Consider the following 22,495-nt stretch of genomic DNA (forward strand, 5'->3'; position numbering starts at 1 on the left):
GAAGGGGGCCTGTCCCTCCCTTGTGGTGGGGGGAGGTGATTGGTGTGTGGTGGAAGGGGGCGTGTCCCTCCCTTGAGATGGTGGGAGGTGATTAGTGTAGGGCAGAAGGGGGCGTGTCTCTCTTTAGTGGTGGGGGGAGGTAATTGGTGTGTGGTGGAAGGGGGCGTGCCCCTCCCTTGTGGTGGTGGGAGGTGATTGGTGGAAGGGGATGTGTCCCTCCCTTGAGGTGGTGGGAGGTGATTGGTGTGTGGTGAAAGGGGACGTGTCCCTCCCTTGTGATGGTGGGAGGTGATTGGTGTGTGGTGGAAGGGGACGTGTCCCTCCCTTGTGATGGTGGGAGGTGATTGGTGTGTGGTGGAAGGGGACGTGTCCCTCCCTTGTGATGGTGGGAGGTGATTGGTGTGCTTGCTCATGTAGCCTTGTCCATGAGTCATCACTTGTCCATGACTCATTGGACATACCTGATGCTGCTGCAGGATTGGTTTGTGTTTTTTTTTTTAGGAGCCGTTTTTTTTATTAAATATTCAAAAAAATTTAAACAACCATATTACAAAAGGTCTTTAATTTTCATCAGTAACAAAATATAAAACAATTTTGGATCTGACAGTGCCCATTTAAAGTTAGAAGTGATGCAGCCGGCTGCTTGTGCCAATTTAAAATGCTGTGGTCGATTTGGGCAATGAAGTGTGACGGGGATCCTTGTTCTTTTTACCAACATTGAAGGAGGAGGAGGAGATGCTTCTGCAGTAAAAGAAGTATGGATATATATATATATATATATATATATATATATATATATATATAGGTAAAACAGAATTGGCTATCCTAAGAATGCTATATATGGCTTGTACAGTGATCGCCGCACACTGGAAAGACATAGCTCCCCCTATCATTTCTGAATTTATCCCAAAAAATGAGTGGTAACGTTGTAATATTCCGAGAAAATATGAGTCTATTTGGAATAAATGGTCAGATTATTTAAAAAAATAATAATAATTTTGGAATCGGTAATTGAAGAATCGGGTTGAGCCTGATTAGGGGCCATGTTGACTTCGCTGTTAGTTGTGGGGAGGGGGGCTATAGTTTTGGAAAGGGAAGATGGGTGGAATAGGGGGATGGGATGAGATACAGCTTTGTATTAGAAAATGCAGTGTTTTTTTTTTTTCTTTTTCTTTGTGGTGAGGTTGTTTTGTATGCATTGTGAATTACGTCTGTCTATGAAAGACAATTAAAAAAAATAAAATAAAAATAATGGTAAGGATAGTGCCCCCTGGTTGCAGCAGCAAGAAAAAGCTGTAAAAAAGCAGATTTCCAAAAATTGCTGCAAAAAGCACAGGGTAAATGACGGTGATGAAAGTGTTAATGTCACTCTCCATATTCTCTAGATTAAGTAGCGGACCTCCGGATCTGAAGTGCTGCTTACTCCACCAGAAGCTCCAGGTATGTGTCTTCCATTTCCCATGTAGTCGATCTTGGCTGTGCCTATGGCAGTGTTTCCCAAGCAAGGTGCCTCCAGCTGTTGCAAAACTACAACTCCCGGCATGCCCGGACAGCCAAAGGCTGTCTGGGCATGCCGGGAGTTGTAGTTTTGCAACAGCTGGAGGCACCCTGGTTGGTAAACCCTGGTCTGTGGGATAGCAATCAATGTAAACCCGTCTTCCTGCTCTTCAGATGCTGAATTGCTGTATCGAGAGGAAGAAGTCCAGAGATGGTGGCAAGAAAGGGAACACTCCTGACTCCTCCGATTCAGCGCTCAACAGGCCAACATGTAATTCAGTGAACTCTGCCGAATCGGAGAAAAATAAGTACGACGTTGGCAAGTCCTGGGACTCTTGGAGCGACAGCGAGGACGAGTTTTTCGAGTGTCACAGCGACACAGAGGAACTGAAAGAAAGTGGTCAGGAAACTGCGAAGAAGTCCAAAGAGGAGGCGAAGGAGCTGCCGAAACCTGACGGGCGCTTACACCAATGTGGAAACCTTACGTTGCTGCACACTGGAGAGCCGCTCTATATCCCTATTACTCAGGTAACAGCTGGGCTGCTTGTTGTTTTGGGCGGGTTTTGAACTTGTTAAAGCAAAACTCCCAGTTAGAAAATCTTATCCCCTATACTAAGGGTAGGGGATAAGTGTCAGATTGTGGGGGGTCCGACTGCTGGGACCCCCCCCCCCCCCCACCACCACAATCTTCCAAATGGCGCCCCAGCTCTCCTCCTGAATGGGACGTGTTGACCACAGGTTCATAGTTTGGAGAACTAGACCAGTGTTTCCCAACCAAGGTGTCTCCAGCGGTTGCAAAACTACAACTCCCAGCATGCCTGGGCAGCCTTTGACTGTCGGGGCATTCTGGGATTTGTAGCTTTTCAACAGCTACAGGTCCACAGGTTTGAGACCTGGGCCATAGTCCGGTGTTTCCCAACCAAGGTGCCTCCAGCTGTTGCAAAGCTACAACACCCAGCATGCCAGAGGCTGTCCGGGGATGCTGGGAGTTGTAGTTTTGCAACAGCTGGAGGCACCTTGGTTGGGAACCATTGTCATAGAGACATATCAAAGATTTAGATTGGTCGTGATGTAAATGTTCAGACCCCAACCAGTCACGAGAACGGAGAAGTGTGCGCTTAGTGCGTTCTCTCCCGACTCTGTGTCACGTGACCTCGTTCCATAGACTGAGCAGGGAGAGGAGCACACAGCTGCGTTTTTGTGATTCCCGACTGATCAAAACGTTACACTTTCGCGTTTTTCTCTTAACAACGTCTTGAACCTCGGAGCCATTGAATTATATATGGTATTAGACTCCCTCTGTCCTAATGAACCTCTCTGATCATCTCCGTCTTTCCTTTCTATGCAGACAGGATGGATTTTTTTCTGAAAGTTTTGATCTATAAATCCATTATTCTTTTGTAATGACAAAAAACCTTGTTGCTAATTATTAATTTAGCAGTTTAAAACATTTTTTTTTTTTAAACCTACCTATTGAAGCCGAGCGTTTAATGTGCGCAGTATATTATCCACAGCATAAAACCCCCTTCTTCCATTATGTGGCTTCTCCTCCGCTGATGTGACATCGCAGATCCTATTGTGACGGGCGCATTGTGTAGTAAAAACAGTCATCTTATACTTATACCAGACAATGGGATGTGACTGAGGAATATGTTACGTGTGTTAGGTAACGTCCTCTGTAGAATGCAGGATCAGGAGGAGAATGATCCATCTGTAAATCTAAGAAATGTTAGAAATATTTTAAAAAAAAGGCAGAACATGTCAGTGAGTGCATTACATGGTGCGGCATTCATCTCCACTGTGCGGGGAGAAATGTCCACCATGTATCTATATGAAAAGTTTAGTCCAGCAGAATAGTGAGTACAGCTCTGGAGTATAATACAGGATATAACTCCGGATCAGTACAGGATTAGTAATGTAATGTATGTACACAGTGACCCCACCTGCAGAATAGTGAGTGCAGCTCTGGAGTATAATACAGGATATAACTCAGGATCAGTACAGGATAAGTAATTTAATGTATGTACACAGTGATCTCACCAGCAGAATAGTGAGTACAGCTCTGGACTATAATACAGGATATAAATCGAGATTATCCTAGCTATCGTGACGGAAAATATAAGTTATATGAAGACAGGAGGCGAGTATCTTGCATTAAACTTTCTTTTTAATGCCCATAGCAGAAAAACTACAGACAATTAATTCACTTTAGTATAAAAAATTTCATTAAAACAACAACTCCCAGCAGCCCCCGGAGCCTCCCTCCTCTGGGTCGGCGACCCTATATAAGGGGCTGTCTGGACCTCCTCCTCCTCTTTCTTTCGTGCGAACTCTGGAACAGCGCACGGTCGTATGTCAAATCGGAAGTACTCCGTCATCCATCGAAACCTCGACTCTTGAAAGCCGGAAGTCAGGGCCAACCGGGCCTCGACCAACTGTGTTGCAACTGGAACAAAAACATAACGCCTGTGATTCAGGGACGCTTCATACACTTCCACTTAGAAGAAACAGACACAGAGACGTGTGTTTGAGGTCTAAAATAAAACTGCCGAAAAGTCGTCTCGGACGACCAATCAGCGGCCAATAGAAGATCCGAAAGTGAACCTCCCGAAGTGACCACCTTGGTGGCCATAGCCCCTCTAGAAGAGTGGGCACCAAAAAGAGAGATATCGATCCCAGCCATTTCCATGGCTGACCTCACCCATCTGGCCAAAGTGGCCGAGGATACCGGAAGATGAGGTTTGACATATGATATCAACAACTGATTGTAAGATTCAGATCTCAAAGTCGCGGTCCGCGACTCGTACGATTGTAGACAGCGTACTACACACAGACGTGGGTGATCAGGAAAAAAGTGATAGAAGACGGATTGAAGTCCCGTCTTAGTCCTGCGGACCACCGAAAACCGTACTCCTTCCGGTGAAAATTGACGCCTGGAAATATCCAATGCCTTTACATCCGACACCCGTTTTATGGATACTAAACATAACCGTGTAGTAAGCTTGAAAGATAGCAACTTTAAAGCGAGTGCGTCATTGTCCTCCCAGGAGGAAAATAAATCCAACACAAGGGAGACATCCCAAGTAGACTGGTACCTAGGACGGGGAGGACGCTTAAATCTTACGCCTCGTAAGAGCCTACAAACCAAAGGATTTTTGCCCACCGGTAATGCGTCCACCGGGCAATGATACGCCGATATGGCAGATCTGTACACGTTCAGTGAACTGTAGGATTTCCCAGACTCAAAAGAGTCCGCTCAATAATTCACTATCACTGAAACAGGTGCATAAACGGCATCAACTTGCCGTCTATCACACCAACGAACCCACAATGCCCAGGCTGATCGATATGCCGATCTAGTCCCTGGGGCCCAGGCCAAGGCAAGGAGGTCTCTAGCCGATTGTGAAAGGTCACCACCGGCGTCCGGGACCCCGAAACCAACCACGCAAGGAGTGGAAGGTTGCCCTCCAATATCAGGGGATGAGGACCTTTGGTTGGGTTTGTGAGAAGGTGAGGCGAGTGAGGAATCAAACGAGGATAGTCGATCGTCATCCCTAAAAGAAGGGGAAACCATGGTTGCGTCGGCAACCTAGGGGTGACCAACACCACCGTCGCCTTCTGACTCAGTACTTGGAGAAGAACTCTGGTTATCATATTGAATGGGGGAAACGCATAGTGCGTCCCCAGTTCCCATATCTGACGGAATGCGTCCACTGCGGATGCTTCTGGGTCCGGCCTCCAGCTGTAAAAGCGAGGCAGTTGTCGATTGAGTCAGGATGCGAAGAGGTCCGTGTGTAACGGACCCCAAAGAGACCTCAAAGCCCGAAAGATAGATCGGTCCAACGTCCAATCGCTGGAATAGCGAGAATTCCAATCCGCTACGATGTTGGACACACCAGGAAGGTATTCCGCAATCGGAATGATGTCCCGGGATAAACAGAAGTGCCAGAACGCGGACGCGATGTCCGCCAGCACTCTGGACCTCGTACCTCCCAGGCGGTTGACGTATTGAACCGCCGCCACATTGTCCATGCGTACAAGTACGCAACAATTGGAATGGTGAGGGAGAAAACTCCTGATAGCGAAGAATGCTGCCAAGAGTTCCAAGGCATTGATGTGGAGAAAAGACTCCTCTGCGGACCATCTCCCTCCTGTGGTGTCTTGCCCGCAGCGAGCTCCCCAACCGTGGCGGCTTGCATAGGACTCTATTATGACGTCCGGGCAGGCATTGAAGATAGCCCTGCCGTTCCATTCGACAGCGTGTCGAAGCCACCACTGCAATTCCTCTACAACTTCCGGACCGATGGTAACTTCGTCCTCATAGCGAAGACCCTGGCGAAGGTGAAGAGCTTTGAGTCGCTGAAGGGCCCGATAGTGAAGAGTGGCCGGAAATATCGCTTGAATAGAGGCCGATAATAGGCCCACAATGCGTGCAATCACCCTCAGTGATACTCGACCTTTGCGCAAAGTCGCTCTGATTTCCTTGCGAATCGAAGCCAACTTGGATTTTGGTAACATCAAGATGGCTCGTTGGGTATCCACTAGGAAACCCAGGAACTCCATTTCCTGCGCAGGAGACAGAACCGATTTTTTGTGGTTGATGAGGAATCCCAATTCCTCCATCAACGAAAGGGCCCATTGGCTGTGAGTCACGGCCTGTGCCCTGGACCAGGCCATGATTAGTAGATCGTCCAAGTAAATAATAAGCCGTACCCCCCTGCTCCGGAAAGCAGCTATCACCGGTTTCAGTAACTTGGTGAAACACCAGGGGGCCGATGACAACCCGAATGGTAGGCAGGTGAACTGCCACATTCGGTCCCTCCATAGGAATCGTAGGAATCTTTGGGAGGTGTGATGAATGGGGACGGTAAGATATGTGTCCTTCAGATCGATCTTTACTAACCAGTCTCCTGGCCAAAGGAGGTCGCGTAGCAGATGGATCCCTTCCATCTTGAAGTGACGGTAAGTCACGTGTTGATTCAAACCTCTCAGATTTATCACCGGGCGGTAACCGCCATCCTTCTTCTTGACCAAGAAGATGTTGCTGACAAATCCGGGAGAGAATGGGTCTACTTCTTGTACTGCTTGTTTTGACAAGAGCTCTTGGAGCTCGTTGTCTATGAGCGCTACGTTCTGCGTGGAGAATCGTATGGGTTGAGGTATAACATTCAACTCGGGAAGAGACTGGAATTCTATCCGGTAGCCAGCTAACGCATTGAGGATCCAAACGTCTGCTGTAATCGTGGACCAGACGTGGAAAAAATATCTTAGCCTGCCCCCCACCAATGTGTGTGGAATGGAAAGGGTACTCACCGGTCGGTGGGCGAGATCTGGGGAATCCGCGACCTCCACGTCCTCTCCATGGTCGCCCTCGAGGGGGAAAGAAAGGGGCCAGTTGGACCACGGGCAGAGCATATTGTGGTTGAGCAGGAGCAAATTGTTGCTGTGCCGGTCTAATGTAGGGCCTATATGGGGCATTGCGGCCGGCAGATCAGCCTCTGCTTCTACCTGCCTTGCCGAAAACCTTACCAGGTTGGCCCGTCTTTTTTAGAGAAGTTTGCGCCTTATCCAGGCTGGAAAACAGGCTGACAAACTTGTTAATATTTTTAATGAGGTCATCCCCAAATAAGAGACCTTCAGCGGAGGGACCCGGCTCATTCTCCGCTAAGTGGGAGAGCTGCGGCTCCAGTTTCATCAGAATGGACCGTCTCCGTTCAGTAGAACAGGCCGTGTTCGCACTGCCCAGCATGCATATAGCACGCTGGGCCCAGCCTCTCAGTTGCTCTAGGTCTACCGGTTGGGCGGTGGATGCCGCTTGCTCTGAAAGATTTAATATCTTTGTGAGCGGGCCAAGAAGATCAAGAATGCGGTCTTGGATCAACTTAAATGATCTCTCAATCCCCTTCTTTGAATACTTTCCTGATCGTGTCAGGTATTTGAGTAGAACCGGATCTATCTCCGGCGTGACCGCAATCTTCTTGGTTACACAGGGTCTGGGGCACTCAGCCCTCAATTTATTACAGTTCGTGCGGACCGTCTAGTCCAATATTCAATATATTGTGCTACGTGTGGTAGCGGTGCCCAGTCTCCGGAGCGTGGGTGTGTGATCGCATCCGGGCTGAAAAGAGGTTGGCCCAGAGAATCTAGGATCGCCTCATTTGGCGTCTCTGGTTCGGCATCAGGGTAATCAGCCGTAAACCCTGCATCTTCCTCATCAGAATCAGAGCCTGTGGCCTCAGCCACATCAGACTCGCCGGACGACTCGTCGGTAGACGTGACATATGAGTCCGGTTTCGTCCGCCGGGCGGACTTCTGCCCCTTACAAGTTTTCTCCTTGGGGCCCAAGGGTCGAGAATGTACATTAGGATGCGGGGTGCGACAGACCGGGTCAGGTTCTGTCTGGGGCACATTGCAAGCTTCCCCTGCCGGGGAGTCGGAATGTCCAGAGACATGTTTTCTTTTATGTGAGACCTTACCCCTAACAGGCACCTCTCTAGAGGTAGAGGCTAAAGGTTTATCATAATTCATATTTGCAGCCTGAGCTGCCTGAATGGACTTGTTAATCAAGTCCTGTATTTGAGTCGCAGACATGATCTGAGAAGCCTCAATCTCTATGCCATCATTAGTCTGGCCAGGCAGAGTAGAGAAAGGGACGGAGGATTTATCTCCAGCCATGATAGACAGAGTAGGGGAGTTATCAGAACCTTAGCAGAAGCTACAAGTAGCCAACTGACTGTAAGAAGTATTAGTAGTTCTGTTTATAAGAGCTAATGCTCACTAAGCTAATATTAAGAAGCTACCTGAAATAACTACACTTGGACCGGACCTATAATGCTGGCGCTCCTCTCACCGCTCGCACAACACTGGCGTCGGGGAGAGGAGGAGGGATCCAGCAACCAGCGCTTACAGCCGTAATCTCGCGAGACTACGGCTGTAAGACCTGTGATAGGTCGCACGGAGTCCCGGAAGGCGTGTCGCAGGGTGCGCAGCACCCGGACACGCCCCCTGACATCGTGAAGCCCGCGAAGTTGGCAAGCGGCGGGAAGAGGGTAAGAAGACGGCGCGAATAGAAAAGTAAGATGGCGCCTATAGAGGGACAATACTAATAGAGGCAAATACAGAGATATGACAGGAATCGCTGCTAGAGGTAGCGAAAGCTCAGAAAATGCAGAGTATGAAGAGAAAATAGGTATGAAGAGAAAAATAGGTATATATATAAATATATATCCAGAAAAATTAAGTAATAGAAGAAAATAACAGCCGGAGTATACAGGGCATATATCCTAGATACCCTGAATACACCCCGAATCACAATTAATACACAATAAATACACAGAGAATATACTTAACTTGCTGCCATGAGCAGAAAGAAAGAGGAGGAGGAGGTCCAGACAGCCCCTTATATAGGGTCGCCGACCCAGAGGAGGGAGGATCCGGGAGCTGCTGGGAGTTGTAGTTTTAATGAAATTTTTTATACTAAAGTGAATTAATTGTTTGTAGTTTTTCTGTTATGGGCATAAAAAAGAAAGTTTAATGCAAGATACTCGCCTCCTGTCTGATATAGAACTCAGGATCAGTACAGGATAAGTAATTGAATGTATGTACACAGTGACCTCACCAGCAGAATAGTGAGTACAGCTCTGGAGTATAATACAGGATATAACTCAGGATCAGTACAGGATAAGTAATGTAATGTATGTACACAGTGACCTCACCAGCAGAATAGTGAGTACAGCTCTGGAGTATAATACAGGATATAACTCAGGATCAGTACAGGATAAGTAATGTAATGTGTGTACACAGTGACCTCACCAGCAAAATAGTGAGTACAGCTCTGGGGTATAATACAGGATATAACTCAGGATCAGTACAGGATAAGTAATGTAATGTATGTACACAGTGACCTCACCAGCAGAATAGTGAGTACAGCTCTGGAGTATAATACAGGATATAACTCAGGATCAGTACAGGATAAATAATGTAATGTATGTACACAGTGACCTCACCAGCAGAATAGTGAGTGCAGCTCTGGACTATAATACAGGATATAACTCAGGATCAGTACAGGATAAGTAATGTAATGTATGTACACAGTGACCCCACCAGCAGAATAGTGAGTACAGCTCTGGAGTATAATACAGGATATAACTCAGGATCAGTACAGGATAAGTAATGTAATGTATGTACACAGTGACCTCACCAGCAGAATAGTGAGTACAGCTCTGGAGTATAATACAGGATATAACTCAGGATCAGTACAGGATAAGTAATATGGTGAATTTACAAACTTCCACATATAAAATGTAAAGTGATAGACATCCCCTTTAAGCTCATTATTATGTCCTTTAGACCGTTGACACTTGTGTTTACATCTACGACGTTCTTTTCAGCGATGACATGTATCACGATTTTCCTCAGAACTTTCACTTAACTTTCAGGAAACCTTCTCCCTCCGAATAATTAGCAGCGGGGGAACAAAGTATCTTTTGAGAAGTTGTTGTCAGCGCTGACTTGTGTTTGTGCGACGGCGTTGGGTAATTTCAGCCACTTTCAGCCTTTGCCGCTCGTAATTGGTTCCAGCCATTGTGCAAAATCATTTTACTTGATCCGTTCGTTTTAATGTGACGGCGACATCTCGTCTTAAGTGCTGGAATTAAAGGGCAATAATTTCGTTTTATTATGGCAACGACTGGGAACTGTTTAATGTAAAGAAGCCTAGAGATGTAAGAACAAAATTTTTCCGTGGGGGCTTGAAATGCATTAGTGATTTACGAGAAAATGATACGCTGCGCAACGTTAAGGGAAACCTGCACGCGCCAATGTAGTCGGGCACAGACAAGAGTGTGAAGATCTGATCTACAGGGAAACCTTTTATTTTGGTGCAATTATTTAAAATTCTTGTTTTGCATTGCGAACCTATTTAGAGGGGCCGTCCAGATTTTCCATAGTTTGCATATTACTCGCCGGAGGACAGAAGTAGCTGTATGCTATACCAGTGTTTCTCAACCAGGGTGCCTCCAGCTGTTGCAAAACTACATCTCCCAGCATGCCCGGACAGCCAAAGGCTGTCCGGGCATGCTGGGAATTGTAGTTTTGCAACAGCTGGAGGCACCCTGGTTAGGAAACACTACCCTTTGGCTGTCCAGGCATGCTGGGAGTTGTAGTTTTGCAACAGCTGGAGTGACCCTGGTAAGGAAACACTACCCTTTGGCTGTCCAGCCATGCTGGGAGTTGTAGTTTTGCAACAGCTGGAGGCACCCTGGTTGGGAAACACTACTCTTTGGCTGTCCAGGCATGCTAGTTTTGCAACAGCTTTGTTTTGAGTGCGAGCCAGAGGAAGCACCTACGTGCACAAAACTAGTTGCCGCCCCCTGCCTGTGTCCACCTTCAGCTCCCTGTGCATGTTTGTACCTGAAGATTTTATGAGCCACATGCTGCAATAAAGATTGATTCGTCCCACCAAGAAAGTGGTGAGTGCGTTTTCCATCCTGCTTCGGTTTACAGTATCTACTTGCTATTACTTTGGGAATACTGCACCACCACTTGGAGAATCACGGCACGCTATGTTTGGTACATTTCCCTACCGGTATTGACACCATCCACTGCGGTCTCTCCAACTAGCGGTGCTGAGCATATCCACTGTTCTATACCTTGATTTCAGTAAGTAAATTATGTTGGAGCTATTACACGTATGGTACCCCTTAATGGGAATTTTATAATTTTATACTTAGTGCGGTGAGGATTGTCCCTTCCTTTAATAATCCCATTGCACTGGGTACATGCAAGACATGAAAAAGTTCCCTTTCTTCTAGCTGCCATAAATATTTGTTTCTCCGCTTTCTTTTTTCTGATATTATTACGAATCAATTTACTGCCAATGCTCTTACCTCTTCTGAATGCAAACATCGGTTGTTCTTTAACCAATATTCCATATTTTGTCATTGGCTAGTAACTTCCAATTCTTTTTAAGAATATATCAAATATATAAAATATGAGAACGCTTGTCATATTTGATTACCGTACTTTTTGCCGTATAAGACACACTTTTTCTTCCCCAAAACTGGGGGGGGGGGGGGGGGGAAAGTTGGTGCGTCTTATACTGCGAATACAGCTTCGGGACCCGAACAGCTTACAGGACACCGGAAGGGACCTTACCTGCCTCCTCGGTGTCTGCTCCTTGCCGGGATCCCCTGCATGGCCGGCGCTCTCCTTCAACGTCATCACGTCGTCGCGCACGCTGTCCCATCATCCAATAGGAGCGGCATGCGTAGCGACGTGATTACGGCGACGGAGAGCGTGGATCCCGGGGAAGAAGACATCCGGAGCGTCGGGGACACCACGGGGACGCGGCGACAGCGATGAAGCGACATCCAGGGCAGCAGTGAAGGGTCCGGAGCGGCGGGGACACGTGAGTATTAACTCCTATACCAGTGGTCTTCAACCTGCGGACCTCCAGATGTTGCAAAACTACAACTCCCAGCTGGGAGTTTTGCAACATCTGGAGGTCCGCAGGTTGAAGATCACTGTTGGGTTCAGAATCTTTTTTTTTAATAGATTTTGGACCTTTAAAATAGGGTGCGTCTTATATGCCGGTGCGTCCTATAGGGCGAAAAATACGGTATATACATAATTCAATAATTTTTCATTTTTTTCCCCTTTCTATCTGTGGGTTTTCTCAAAACCTGGCGGTCTTTTTCACCCACCTCCGTTCTTACTCTTTCAACCATTTTCCGATTATACCCTCTTTGTACTAATTTATTAACAATTTTATTTTTATTTTTCACATACTCTCCATCACTTGAAATCCTCCAAGCCCTCACAAATTGGCTTCTGGGGAGTCCTTTAAAGGGGTATTCCAGGAAAAAAAAAAATTTTTTTAATCAACTGGCTCCAGAAAGTTAAAGAGATTTGTAAATTACTTCTATTAAAAAAAAATCTTAATACTTTCAATAATTATCAGCTGCTGAAGTTGAGTTGTTGTTTTCTGTCTGGCAACAGTGCTCTCTGCTGACATCTCTGTTTGTCTCGGGAACTGCACAGAGTAGAAGAGGTTTGCTATGGGGATTTGCTTCTAAACTGGGCGGTTCCCGAGACAGGTGTCATCAGAGAGCAACAGACAGGAAAGAACAACTCAACTTCAGCAGCTCATAAGTACTGAATTGATTAAGATTTTTTTAATAGAAGTAATTTACAAATCTGTTTAACTTTCTGGAGCCAGTTGATATATATAAAAAAATGTTTTCCTGGATAACCCCTTTAAAGGGTACTCAGCCCCTAGACATCTTATCCCCTATCCAAAGGATAGGGGATAAGATGTCAGATTGCCGGAGACCCCCGGATTTCCCATGCAGCACCCACCTTTAGCGGCTTCCGGAACCGCTGGAGGTCCTCAGGCTGAGTCCATCTCGACCATTAGGACGGAGCATAGTGACATCACGGCTCCGCCCCTGTGTGACATCACGCTCCGCCCCTTCAATGCAAGTCTATTGGAGGGGCGTGACAGCTGTCAGAGCATGACTTCACACGGGGGTGGAGCTGTGATGTCACTATGCTCCGTCCCCTTGATCGCCAGTAATCAGACCCGGAGCGAACACTCTCCAGGGACTGATTTTAACGGGGGGCGGCGTACAAGATCATGGGGGTCCCCAGCGGCGGGACCCCCGCGATCAGGCATCTTATCCCCTATCCTTTGGATAGGGGATAAGATGTCTTAGCGCTGGAGTACCCCTTTAAATACTGTAGGGGCATGATAGCTATTACGATGCTACATATTGTTCCTACCTGTAGGCTTTGTTAATAGTGTAGTGGTGAACCCTCTCTCCGTTTTTATGACTTCTACATCCAGAAAACAAATTTTATGAGGATCATAGAACAAGGTAAATGTAATCGTATCATGGCAAGCGTTCAATCGCTCAACGAACGATTTCAATGATTGCTCTGATCCCTTCCATAGCATAAAGACATCATCCATATAGTGAAGCCACGTGGACGATGTCTCCAGGCCAAGGAAACCAAAAATATAAACCTCCTCGAAATTAGCCATAAAGACATGAGCCAATCCGGGGCTACAGAAGAGCCCATGGAAACTCCATACTCTTGAAGAAAAAAATCATTATCAAATCTGAAATAGTTTTTAGTCAACGCCTACTCTAATAATGTCATAAGAAAATACATTTTCCTATTATCCAAAAGTACATTCCTAGATAAAAGTTCCCTAACGCATTGTATTCTGCGGTATGTTAGTAAACTATGGAATATTGGTTAAAGAACAACCGATGTTTGCATTCAGAAGAGGTAAGAGCATTGGCAGTAAATTGATTCGTAATAATATCAGAAAAAAGAAAGTGGAAAAACAAATATTTATGGCCGCTAGAAGAAAGGGAACTTTTTCATGTCTTGCATGTACCCAGTGCAATGGGATTATTAAAGGAAGGGACAATCCTCACCCCACTAAGTATAAAACTATAAAATTACCATTAAAGGGGTACTCCCGTGGAAAACATTTTTTTTAAAATCAACTGGGACCAGAAAGTTAAACAGATTTGTAAATTACTTCTATTAAAAAATCTTAATCCTTCCAGTACTTTTTAGGGGCTGTATACTACAGAGGAAATACTTTACTTTTTAGATTTCTCTGATGTCACGACTACAGTGCTCTCTGCTGACACCTCTGTCCATTTTAGGAACTGTCCAGAGCAGGAGAAAATCCCCATTGCAAACATATAGCTGCCCAGGACAGTTCCTAAAATGGACAGCAGAGAGCACTGTGGTCGTGACATAAGAGAAATCCAAAAAGCAAAGAATTTCCTTTTTAGTATACAGCCCCTAAAAAATACTGGAAGGATTAAGATTTTTTAATAGAAGTAATTTACAAATCTGTTTAACTTTCTGGCACCAGTTGATTTATAAAAAAAAAAAAAAGGTTTCCACGGGAGTACCCCTTTAAGGGATACAATACGTGTAACCGCTCCAATGTAATTTACTTACTGAAATGCCCGTGTGGGTTTGTGTATGTTGGGCAGACTTCCCGTGCTATTAAGATTAGAGTCGGTGAACATAAATCCGCTATTAGCCGGTATACACGTTGAAGTTGACGCTGATGCGGGCGCGGTATCACGATATGGGGAAACAACAATTGTCAGGTATTTTAAAGAGAAGGGTCATGTGGTATCAGATCCGAGATGGCAAGTGATAGAGGAGGTACCGATAATGAACGGCGTGGACATGAATAAACGAAACTTGCTGAAAAGGGAAACATTTTGGATTGTAGAATTGGAATCATTGGAAGCGAAAGGTTTGAATGAGAATTGAAATTTTAAAGTATTTTTTGTAAATATTGATGTGAAGGTGCGTTTTTCTGTGTGGACAGTGTATTATCTATATAAGTACAGTGATCCCTCATCTTACAATGGCCTCAACATACAATAGTTTCAACATACAATGGTCTTTCCTGGACCATTGTAAGTTGAAACCAGACTCAACATACAATGTACAGACAGTCCAGATCTGTGAAACATGTCAATAGCTGGAAGAACCAACCAATCAGAATGGGCAATTTACTGGTAAAACACCTGTATTACTGAAGTGAATGCACTGACTGGTGTCTGGTAGCGCCCCCTACAGTACGGGGAGGTATTACATGTTCTGTACACTTTACCTGTACCAGGTGGACACCAGGTGAGGGCGACTCCACATTACTTTTTTTAGGACATTGCATGTACTGTACAGGACCCTGAAGAAGCTCCTGTCCTCTACATAGACCAGTGTTTCCCAAGCAGGGTGCCTCCAGCAGTTGCAAAACTACAACTCCCAGAATGCCCGGACAGCCTTTAGCTGTCCGGGCATGCTGGGAGTTGTAGTTTTGCAACCACTGGAGGCTCCCTGCTTGGGAAACACTGACAGTGATTTACAGCTCCCAGCAGATACTTTTTTTACTTTTATATGTAAGGATTTGCTTTATCTGTATTAGTTATCTACTTATTTTTCTTTCATCCTCACTTTTTCCTATTTTTGGATGACATTTTGGTGCCTTTAGAACCAATTACCAGGTTTCTGGTCTCAACATACAATGGTCATCCTGGAACCAATTAATATTGTAACTTGAGGGACCACTGTATATGAGAAGTATGTGCAGTACGTCAAGGGTTAATTCTATTCCTTCACTGCTCACCTATTTACACTCACCTGAGCCACGAACCTGTGCGCATGACTAAGGGGGCGAGCCCCTGAAACGTAGCGCGGCAGGTTTATACTCTCTCCTTCTGACCGCGGTATTTGCTTTATTCATCTTGCACTATGGAATTACTTACATCTTATACTATGAAAATGTGAATTATGAAGCTTCAAGAATAAATCGGTAAATATTGGAAACAAATCTGAGGTATTGATGTCAGAAGATTTTTTCCTTATATCCTGTCTGTGGATTATTTGCCTTGATAATTGTGTTGTGTTGCTGAGGGGTCCGTCTATCAAGGACTTTTGCCTCCTATTGAAAAAGTGTGCGTCAATGGTAACTAACTCCAGGCATGACCGGACACACTTTGGCTGTCTGAGCATGCTGGGAGTTGTAGTTTTGCAACAGCTAAAGTTCCACAGTTTGGAGACCTAGACGCTAGACCAGTGTTTCCAAACCAGGTTGCCTCTAGCTGTTGTGAAACTACAACACCCAGCATGCCAGGAGTTATAGTTTCGCACTAGATTTAAGGTCCACAGTTTGGGGATCTATGCCCTTGACAAGAGTTTTCAGATTTTGCAAAACTACAACTACCTGCATGACCGGACATGCTGGGAGTTGTATTTTTGCAACAGCTGGAGGCACTCTGGTTGGGTAACACTGGCCTAGGGCCTAGGTCTCCAAATTATGTACCTTTTTAGCTGTTGTGAAACTACAACTACCAGCATGCTGGGAGTTATAGATTCGCACTAGCTTAAGGTCCACAGTTTGGAGATTTTTGCAACACTACAACTCCCTGCATGATCGGACATGCTGGGAGTTGTATTTTTGCAACAGCTAAAGGCTGTCCTGTCCATGCTGGGAGTTGTAGTTTTTACAACAGCTGGAGGCACTCTGGTTGGGTAACACTGGCCTAGGGCATAGGTCTTCAAATTGTGTACCTCTTTAGCTGTTACGAAACTACAACTCCTAGCATGCCCGGACAGCCGTTGGCTGTCCGGGCATGCTGGGAGTTGTAGTTTCGGAACAGCTGGAGGCACCCTGGTTGGGAAACACTCTATCAGCCGGTCAGCTTACTTCTTCTTGCTCCGAAGCTGAGAACAATGTCTTATGCAGCAGAAGCAATCTGCCGGTCATACTGTGTATATAGAGTGTAAGCTCTTTGGTCATTGGCCTCATTACCTGCTCAGGGGTAAATGAGAATACAAGATGTTCCCAAAATGAGATCCCAGACGTCCAGCGCAGATCAGGAATACTTTGTATTATTCTCCCTATATAGGAATTTGTAATGATCTTAGATCCTGACTCCACAGTCTCCATCCTAGAACACCTTCATACATTCATCCCTCCGGCCTCAGTAAAATCGTTATCTTCACAGCCCGTCAGGATTTTACCTTGGGGACAACAATAAGCTGCAGGTAATAGAAAGGGTCAATACCGCTTCCCCGGCCCCGTCCCGGAGAGGGACACACTATAAATGCTTATTGCGTCCCGTCCTCAGTCCCGTCCCTCCGGCTCCTCATACACTGTAAATGTCAGCGGTGTTTCCAGGCTCTAATGATTCCTTCTGGAGAGATGCCTTGGAATCCATGCACATTGTGTTTGTCTTTCATCCTATTAATCTGCAGTAATAGTTGACCCGTGTCTGTTCTCCCTCCTAAGGCCGATCAATACCTCCATTTATATGCCTGACCCTGTCCTGCTGCATGTAACTCTCCTGCAGCCAGAGGGCTCTATGGTAAAGTCTTATGGCATCTCAGGGGGAAATATCACCTTCTATAGCTACCCAGACCTTTCTTTGCTGTGCCAGGGACACCTGCACTGTACACGTATCTGTCAGGAAACTGGTTTATTACTCTACAATCTTATTTACCCATTGTTCTGAAATACTAAGGAGAACGGAGCTTCTTTTCTATACCAATAATATCTACTGAAATACTACCTCTGTAGTTAAGAATATAGCTAATAAAATACTATCCTTTATGTACAAGAATATAACTACTATAATACTACTCCTATATACAAGAATATAACTACTATAATACTGCTCCTATATACAAGGATATAACTACTATAATACTGCTCCTATATACAAGAATATAACTACTATAATACCGCTCCTATATACAAGAATATAACTACTATAATACTGCTCCTATATACAAGGATATAACTACTATAATACTGCTCCTATATACAAGAATATAACTACTATAATACCGCTCCTATATACAAGAATATAACTACTATAATACTGCTCCTATATACAAGAATATAACTAATATAATACTGCTCCTATATACAAGAATATAACTACTATAATACCGCTCCTATATACAAGAATATAACTACTATAATACTGCTCTATATACAAGAATATAACTACTATAATACTGCTCCTATATACAAGACTATAACTACTATAATACTGCTCCTATATACAAGAATATAACTACTATAATACTGCTCCTATATACAAGAATATAACTACTATAATACTGCCTCCTATATACAAGAATATAACTACTATAATACTGCCTCCTATATACAAGAATATAACTACTATAATACTGCTCCTATATACAAGAATATAACTACTATAATACTGCTCCTATATACAAGAATATAACTACTATAATACTGCCTCCTATATACAAGAATATAACTAATATAATAATGCCCCCTATGTACAAGAATATAACTACTATAATATTGCCCCCTATGTACAAGAATATAACTACTATAATACTGCTCCTATATACAAGAATATATCTACTATAATACTGCTCCTATATACAAGAATATAACTACAATAATACTGCTCCTATATACAAGAATATAACTACTATAATACTGCTCCTGTATACAAGAATATAACTACTATAATACTGCTCCTATATACAAGAATATAACTACTATAATACTGCTCCTGTATACAAGAATATAACTACTATAATACTGCTCCTATATACAAGAATATAACTACTATAATACTGCTCCTATATATACAAGAATATAACTACTATAATACTGCTCCTATATACAAGAATATAATTACTATAATACTGCCCCTATATACAAGAATATAATTACTATAATACTGTTCCTATACACAAGAATATAACTACTATAATACTGCTCCTATACACAAGAATATAACTACTATAATACTGCCCCTATATACAAGAATATTACTACTATAATACTGCTCCTATACACAAGAATATAACTACTATAATACTGCTCCTATATACAAGAATATAACTACTATAATACTGCTCCTATATACAAGAATATAACTACTATAATACTGCCTCCTGTATACAAGAATATAACTACTATAATACTGCTCCTATATACAAGAATATAACTACTATAATACTGCTCTTATATACAAGAATATAACTACTATAATGCTGCCTCCTATATACAAGAATATAACTACTATAATACTGCTCCTATATACAAGAATATAACTACTATAATACTGCCTCCTGTATACAAGAATATAACTACTATAATACTGCTCCTATATACAAGAATATAACTACTATAATACTGCTCTTATATACAAGAATATAACTACTATAATACTGCCCCTATATACAAGAATATTACTACTATAATACTGCTCCTATACACAAGAATATAACTACTATAATACTGCTCCTATATACAAGAATATAACTACTATAATACTGCTCCTATATACAAGAATATAACTACTATAATACTGCCTCCTGTATACAAGAATATAACTACTATAATACTGCTCCTATATACAAGAATATAACTACTATAATACTGCTCCTATATACAAGAATATAACTACTATAATACTGTTCCTATATACAAGAATATAACTACTATAATACTGCTCCTATATACAAGAATATAACTACTATAATACTGCTCCTATATACAAGAATATAACTACTATAATACTGCTCCTATATACAAGAATATAACTACTATAATACTGCTCCTATATACAAGAATATAACTACTATAATACTGCTCCTATATACAAGAATATAACTACTATAATACTGCTCCTATATACAAGAATATAACTACTATAATACTGTCCTCAATGTACATTCATTATCAGGATACATTCCTTTAGTATTCAGACCCATCACGGTAACACGTTCTTTTTGTGGGGTCCTGACCCCCTATAGCTTTAATGCTTTGCAGGGATTGTTGCTCTTTAACACCTCCTGGCAGTAATACACGTTTGATCTAATCCGTATGAAGCCGGTGGTAACCAGAGGGACAGAACAATTCCTTCCCCCTAATCCCCAGTGAAGGTTACAATGTAATCCCCGGATTAGACGTCTCTCCTGTATGATGACTCCCCGGCTGGGTTCCTCCGCTCTCTATAGGGACAATCTTATATGTAGTTGTGGGGTCACATGACTTCGGTGAGAGCCTTTTATTTCTGATCCTCGGCAGATAAGTTCCCAGTGTCCGGAGCGCAGTCATTATGTTGTGGAGTGAGGTGGAATTAATGCAGCAGCTGGGGGCCCTCTCCTCGGGGGGCGCGTTATCGCCTCGATCCAGGTGCTCTCCGCATCGCTATTTACAACATATAGATTTTTTTCCCTTCCTATTTAGCTGTATCGATCATTTAATCAGCGAAGCTTCCTGTCCCCCCCCCCCCCCCCCCCCCCGCTGAAGCCTTCTATCTGCCCCCCCTCCATCAGACCGCTTCACTCTGACCCTCCTTCTAGGACCATAGACTTTCAATTATGGATCAATAAATGGATTTTTCCTGTTGTGCCTTATTATATTATCATCGCCTCTTTCCTCGCCGGCGGGTAGTCCTTTCCTCTAAGATGCCATATTGCCGGCTCGCTAAACCTGTCATGTAAAAAAATCCAAACTAAAGTCACTTAATTTGTCGCACCGTTAAATTTTCGGAATTTATCATCAGTAATGATGAGTTAAAGCAGTGTTTCCCAACCAGGGTGCCTCCAGCTGTTGCAAAACTACAACTCCCAGCATGCCCAGACAGCCTTCGGCTGTCTGGGCATGCTGGGAGTTGTAGTTTTGCAACAGCTGGAGGCACCCTGGAGATAAATCTTCTCTTTGTTTCCTGTATGTATTTCAATGTAAGCTATTGCTTCCTGTTCGTTCCCTGGTATTGCAGCTCGATCCCATTCATGGAGTTAAAGGGGTACTCCGGTGGAATACTTTAACTCTCTGGCACCAGTTAATTAAAAAAATAAACAGATTTGTAAATGACTTCTATTAAAAAATCTTAATCCTTCCAGTACTTATAAGCTGCTGAATACTACAGAGGAAATTATTTTCTTTTTGGAACACAGAGCTCTCTGCTGACGTCACGAGCACAGTGCTCTCTGCTGACATCTCTGTCTGTTTTAAGAACTGTCCAGAGCAGAATATGTTTTCTATGGGGATTTTCTCCTACTCTGGACAGTTCTTAAAATGGACAGATGTCAGCAGAGAGCACTGTGCTTGTGATGTCAGCAGAGAGCTCTGTGTTCCAAAAAGAAAAGAATTTCCTCTGTAGTATTCAGCAGCTAATAAGTACTGGAAGAATTAAGATTTTTTTAATAGAAGTAATTTACAAATCTGTTTAAAAAAAAAAGTTTTCCACTGGAGTACCCCTTTAAACTGCAATACCAGATACAACCCGTAAGCAAGTGAGGTCCTGTTTATGCTAGAAAGCAGCCATGTTTTTCTACCATTTTAAAGGAGTACTCCACTCCTAGACATCTTATGCCCTATCCAAAGTAAAGGGGGAAAGGATGTCTAATCACAGGGGTCTGGCCATGATAAGATGTCTTGGGGCAGAGTACCTCTTTAAGTTCTTTAAAACCCCCTTAAATGTGACGTTCGTAATTGTATATGCAGAATTAGAGAGGTTATCCAGGAATAAAAAAAAAAAAAAACAGAGCTTATTTATTTATTTTCTCGAACAACAGCATCATATCTGTCCTCAGGTTGTGTGTGGTATGACAATATGGCTCCATATACTGCAATGGAAATTAGCTGCAATACCACACACATCCTGAGAAGGCGCTGTTTTGTCAAGCCTGGATAACCCCTTTAAAGTGGTTGTCCGAAGGTCTACAATGTTACGACAGTTCTCAATGATCCATCCACAGCCATGTCCTCAACAAGCGTTTTGAATCGTACTCGCACATGCAGGAGGATTGTCATAATAATTAAGAGCCCGGCTTAACTGCTTTAAGGGTACTGATCCCCACCTGCGACTCTCCTGCTGTAGCAAGATTAGAACTCGCTCTCCAGTTGTAGTTTTGCAACCGCTGGAGAACGAGTGCTAATTTGGTAACAGCTGTAAAGCAAGTTTTAGTTTTGCAACAGCTGGAGAGCGAGTTCTAGCTTTGCAGCAGCTGGAGAGCGAGTTCTAGTTTTGCAGCAGCTGGAGAGCGAGTTCTAGTTTTGCCACAGCTGGAGAGCGAGTTCTAGTGTTGCAGCGGCTGGAGAGCGAGTTCTAGTGTTGCAGCGGCTGGAGAGCGAGTTCTAGTTTTGCAACAGCTGGAGAGCGAGTTCTAGTTTTGCAACAGCTGGAGAGCGAGTTCAGGTGTTGCAACAGCTGGAGAGTGAGTTCTAGTTTTGCAGCAGCTGGAGAGCGAGTTCTAGTTTTGCAACAGCTGGAGAGCGAGTTCTAGTGTTGCAACAGCTGGAGAGTGAGTTCTAGTTTTGCAACACCTGGAGAGCGAGTTCTAGTTTTGCAGCATCTGGAGAGCGAGTTCTAGTTTTGCAACAGCTGGAGAGCAAATTCTAGTTTTGCAACAGCTGGAGAGCGAGTTCTAGTTTTGTAACAGCTGGAGA

General features: G+C 43.8%; 1 protein-coding gene across 2 annotated transcripts in view; it reads left to right on the forward strand.

The window, feature by feature from the left end:
- The window catches only part of RAB3GAP1 (RAB3 GTPase activating protein catalytic subunit 1), a 110,164-nt gene that overhangs the window by 62,296 nt on the left and 25,373 nt on the right, over positions 1-22,495 (forward strand). For both annotated transcript variants that reach the window (XM_056533222.1, XM_056533223.1), the window contains exons 16-17: positions 1,386-1,440; positions 1,672-2,025. In XM_056533222.1, coding sequence (XP_056389197.1) covers positions 1,386-1,440; positions 1,672-2,025 — 409 coding nt within the window. The remainder of the gene's footprint in view (positions 1-1,385; positions 1,441-1,671; positions 2,026-22,495) is intronic.

The sequence above is a fragment of the Hyla sarda genome, chromosome 8 (assembly GCF_029499605.1).
Source record: "Hyla sarda isolate aHylSar1 chromosome 8, aHylSar1.hap1, whole genome shotgun sequence".
Lineage (NCBI taxonomy): Eukaryota > Metazoa > Chordata > Amphibia > Anura > Hylidae > Hyla > Hyla sarda.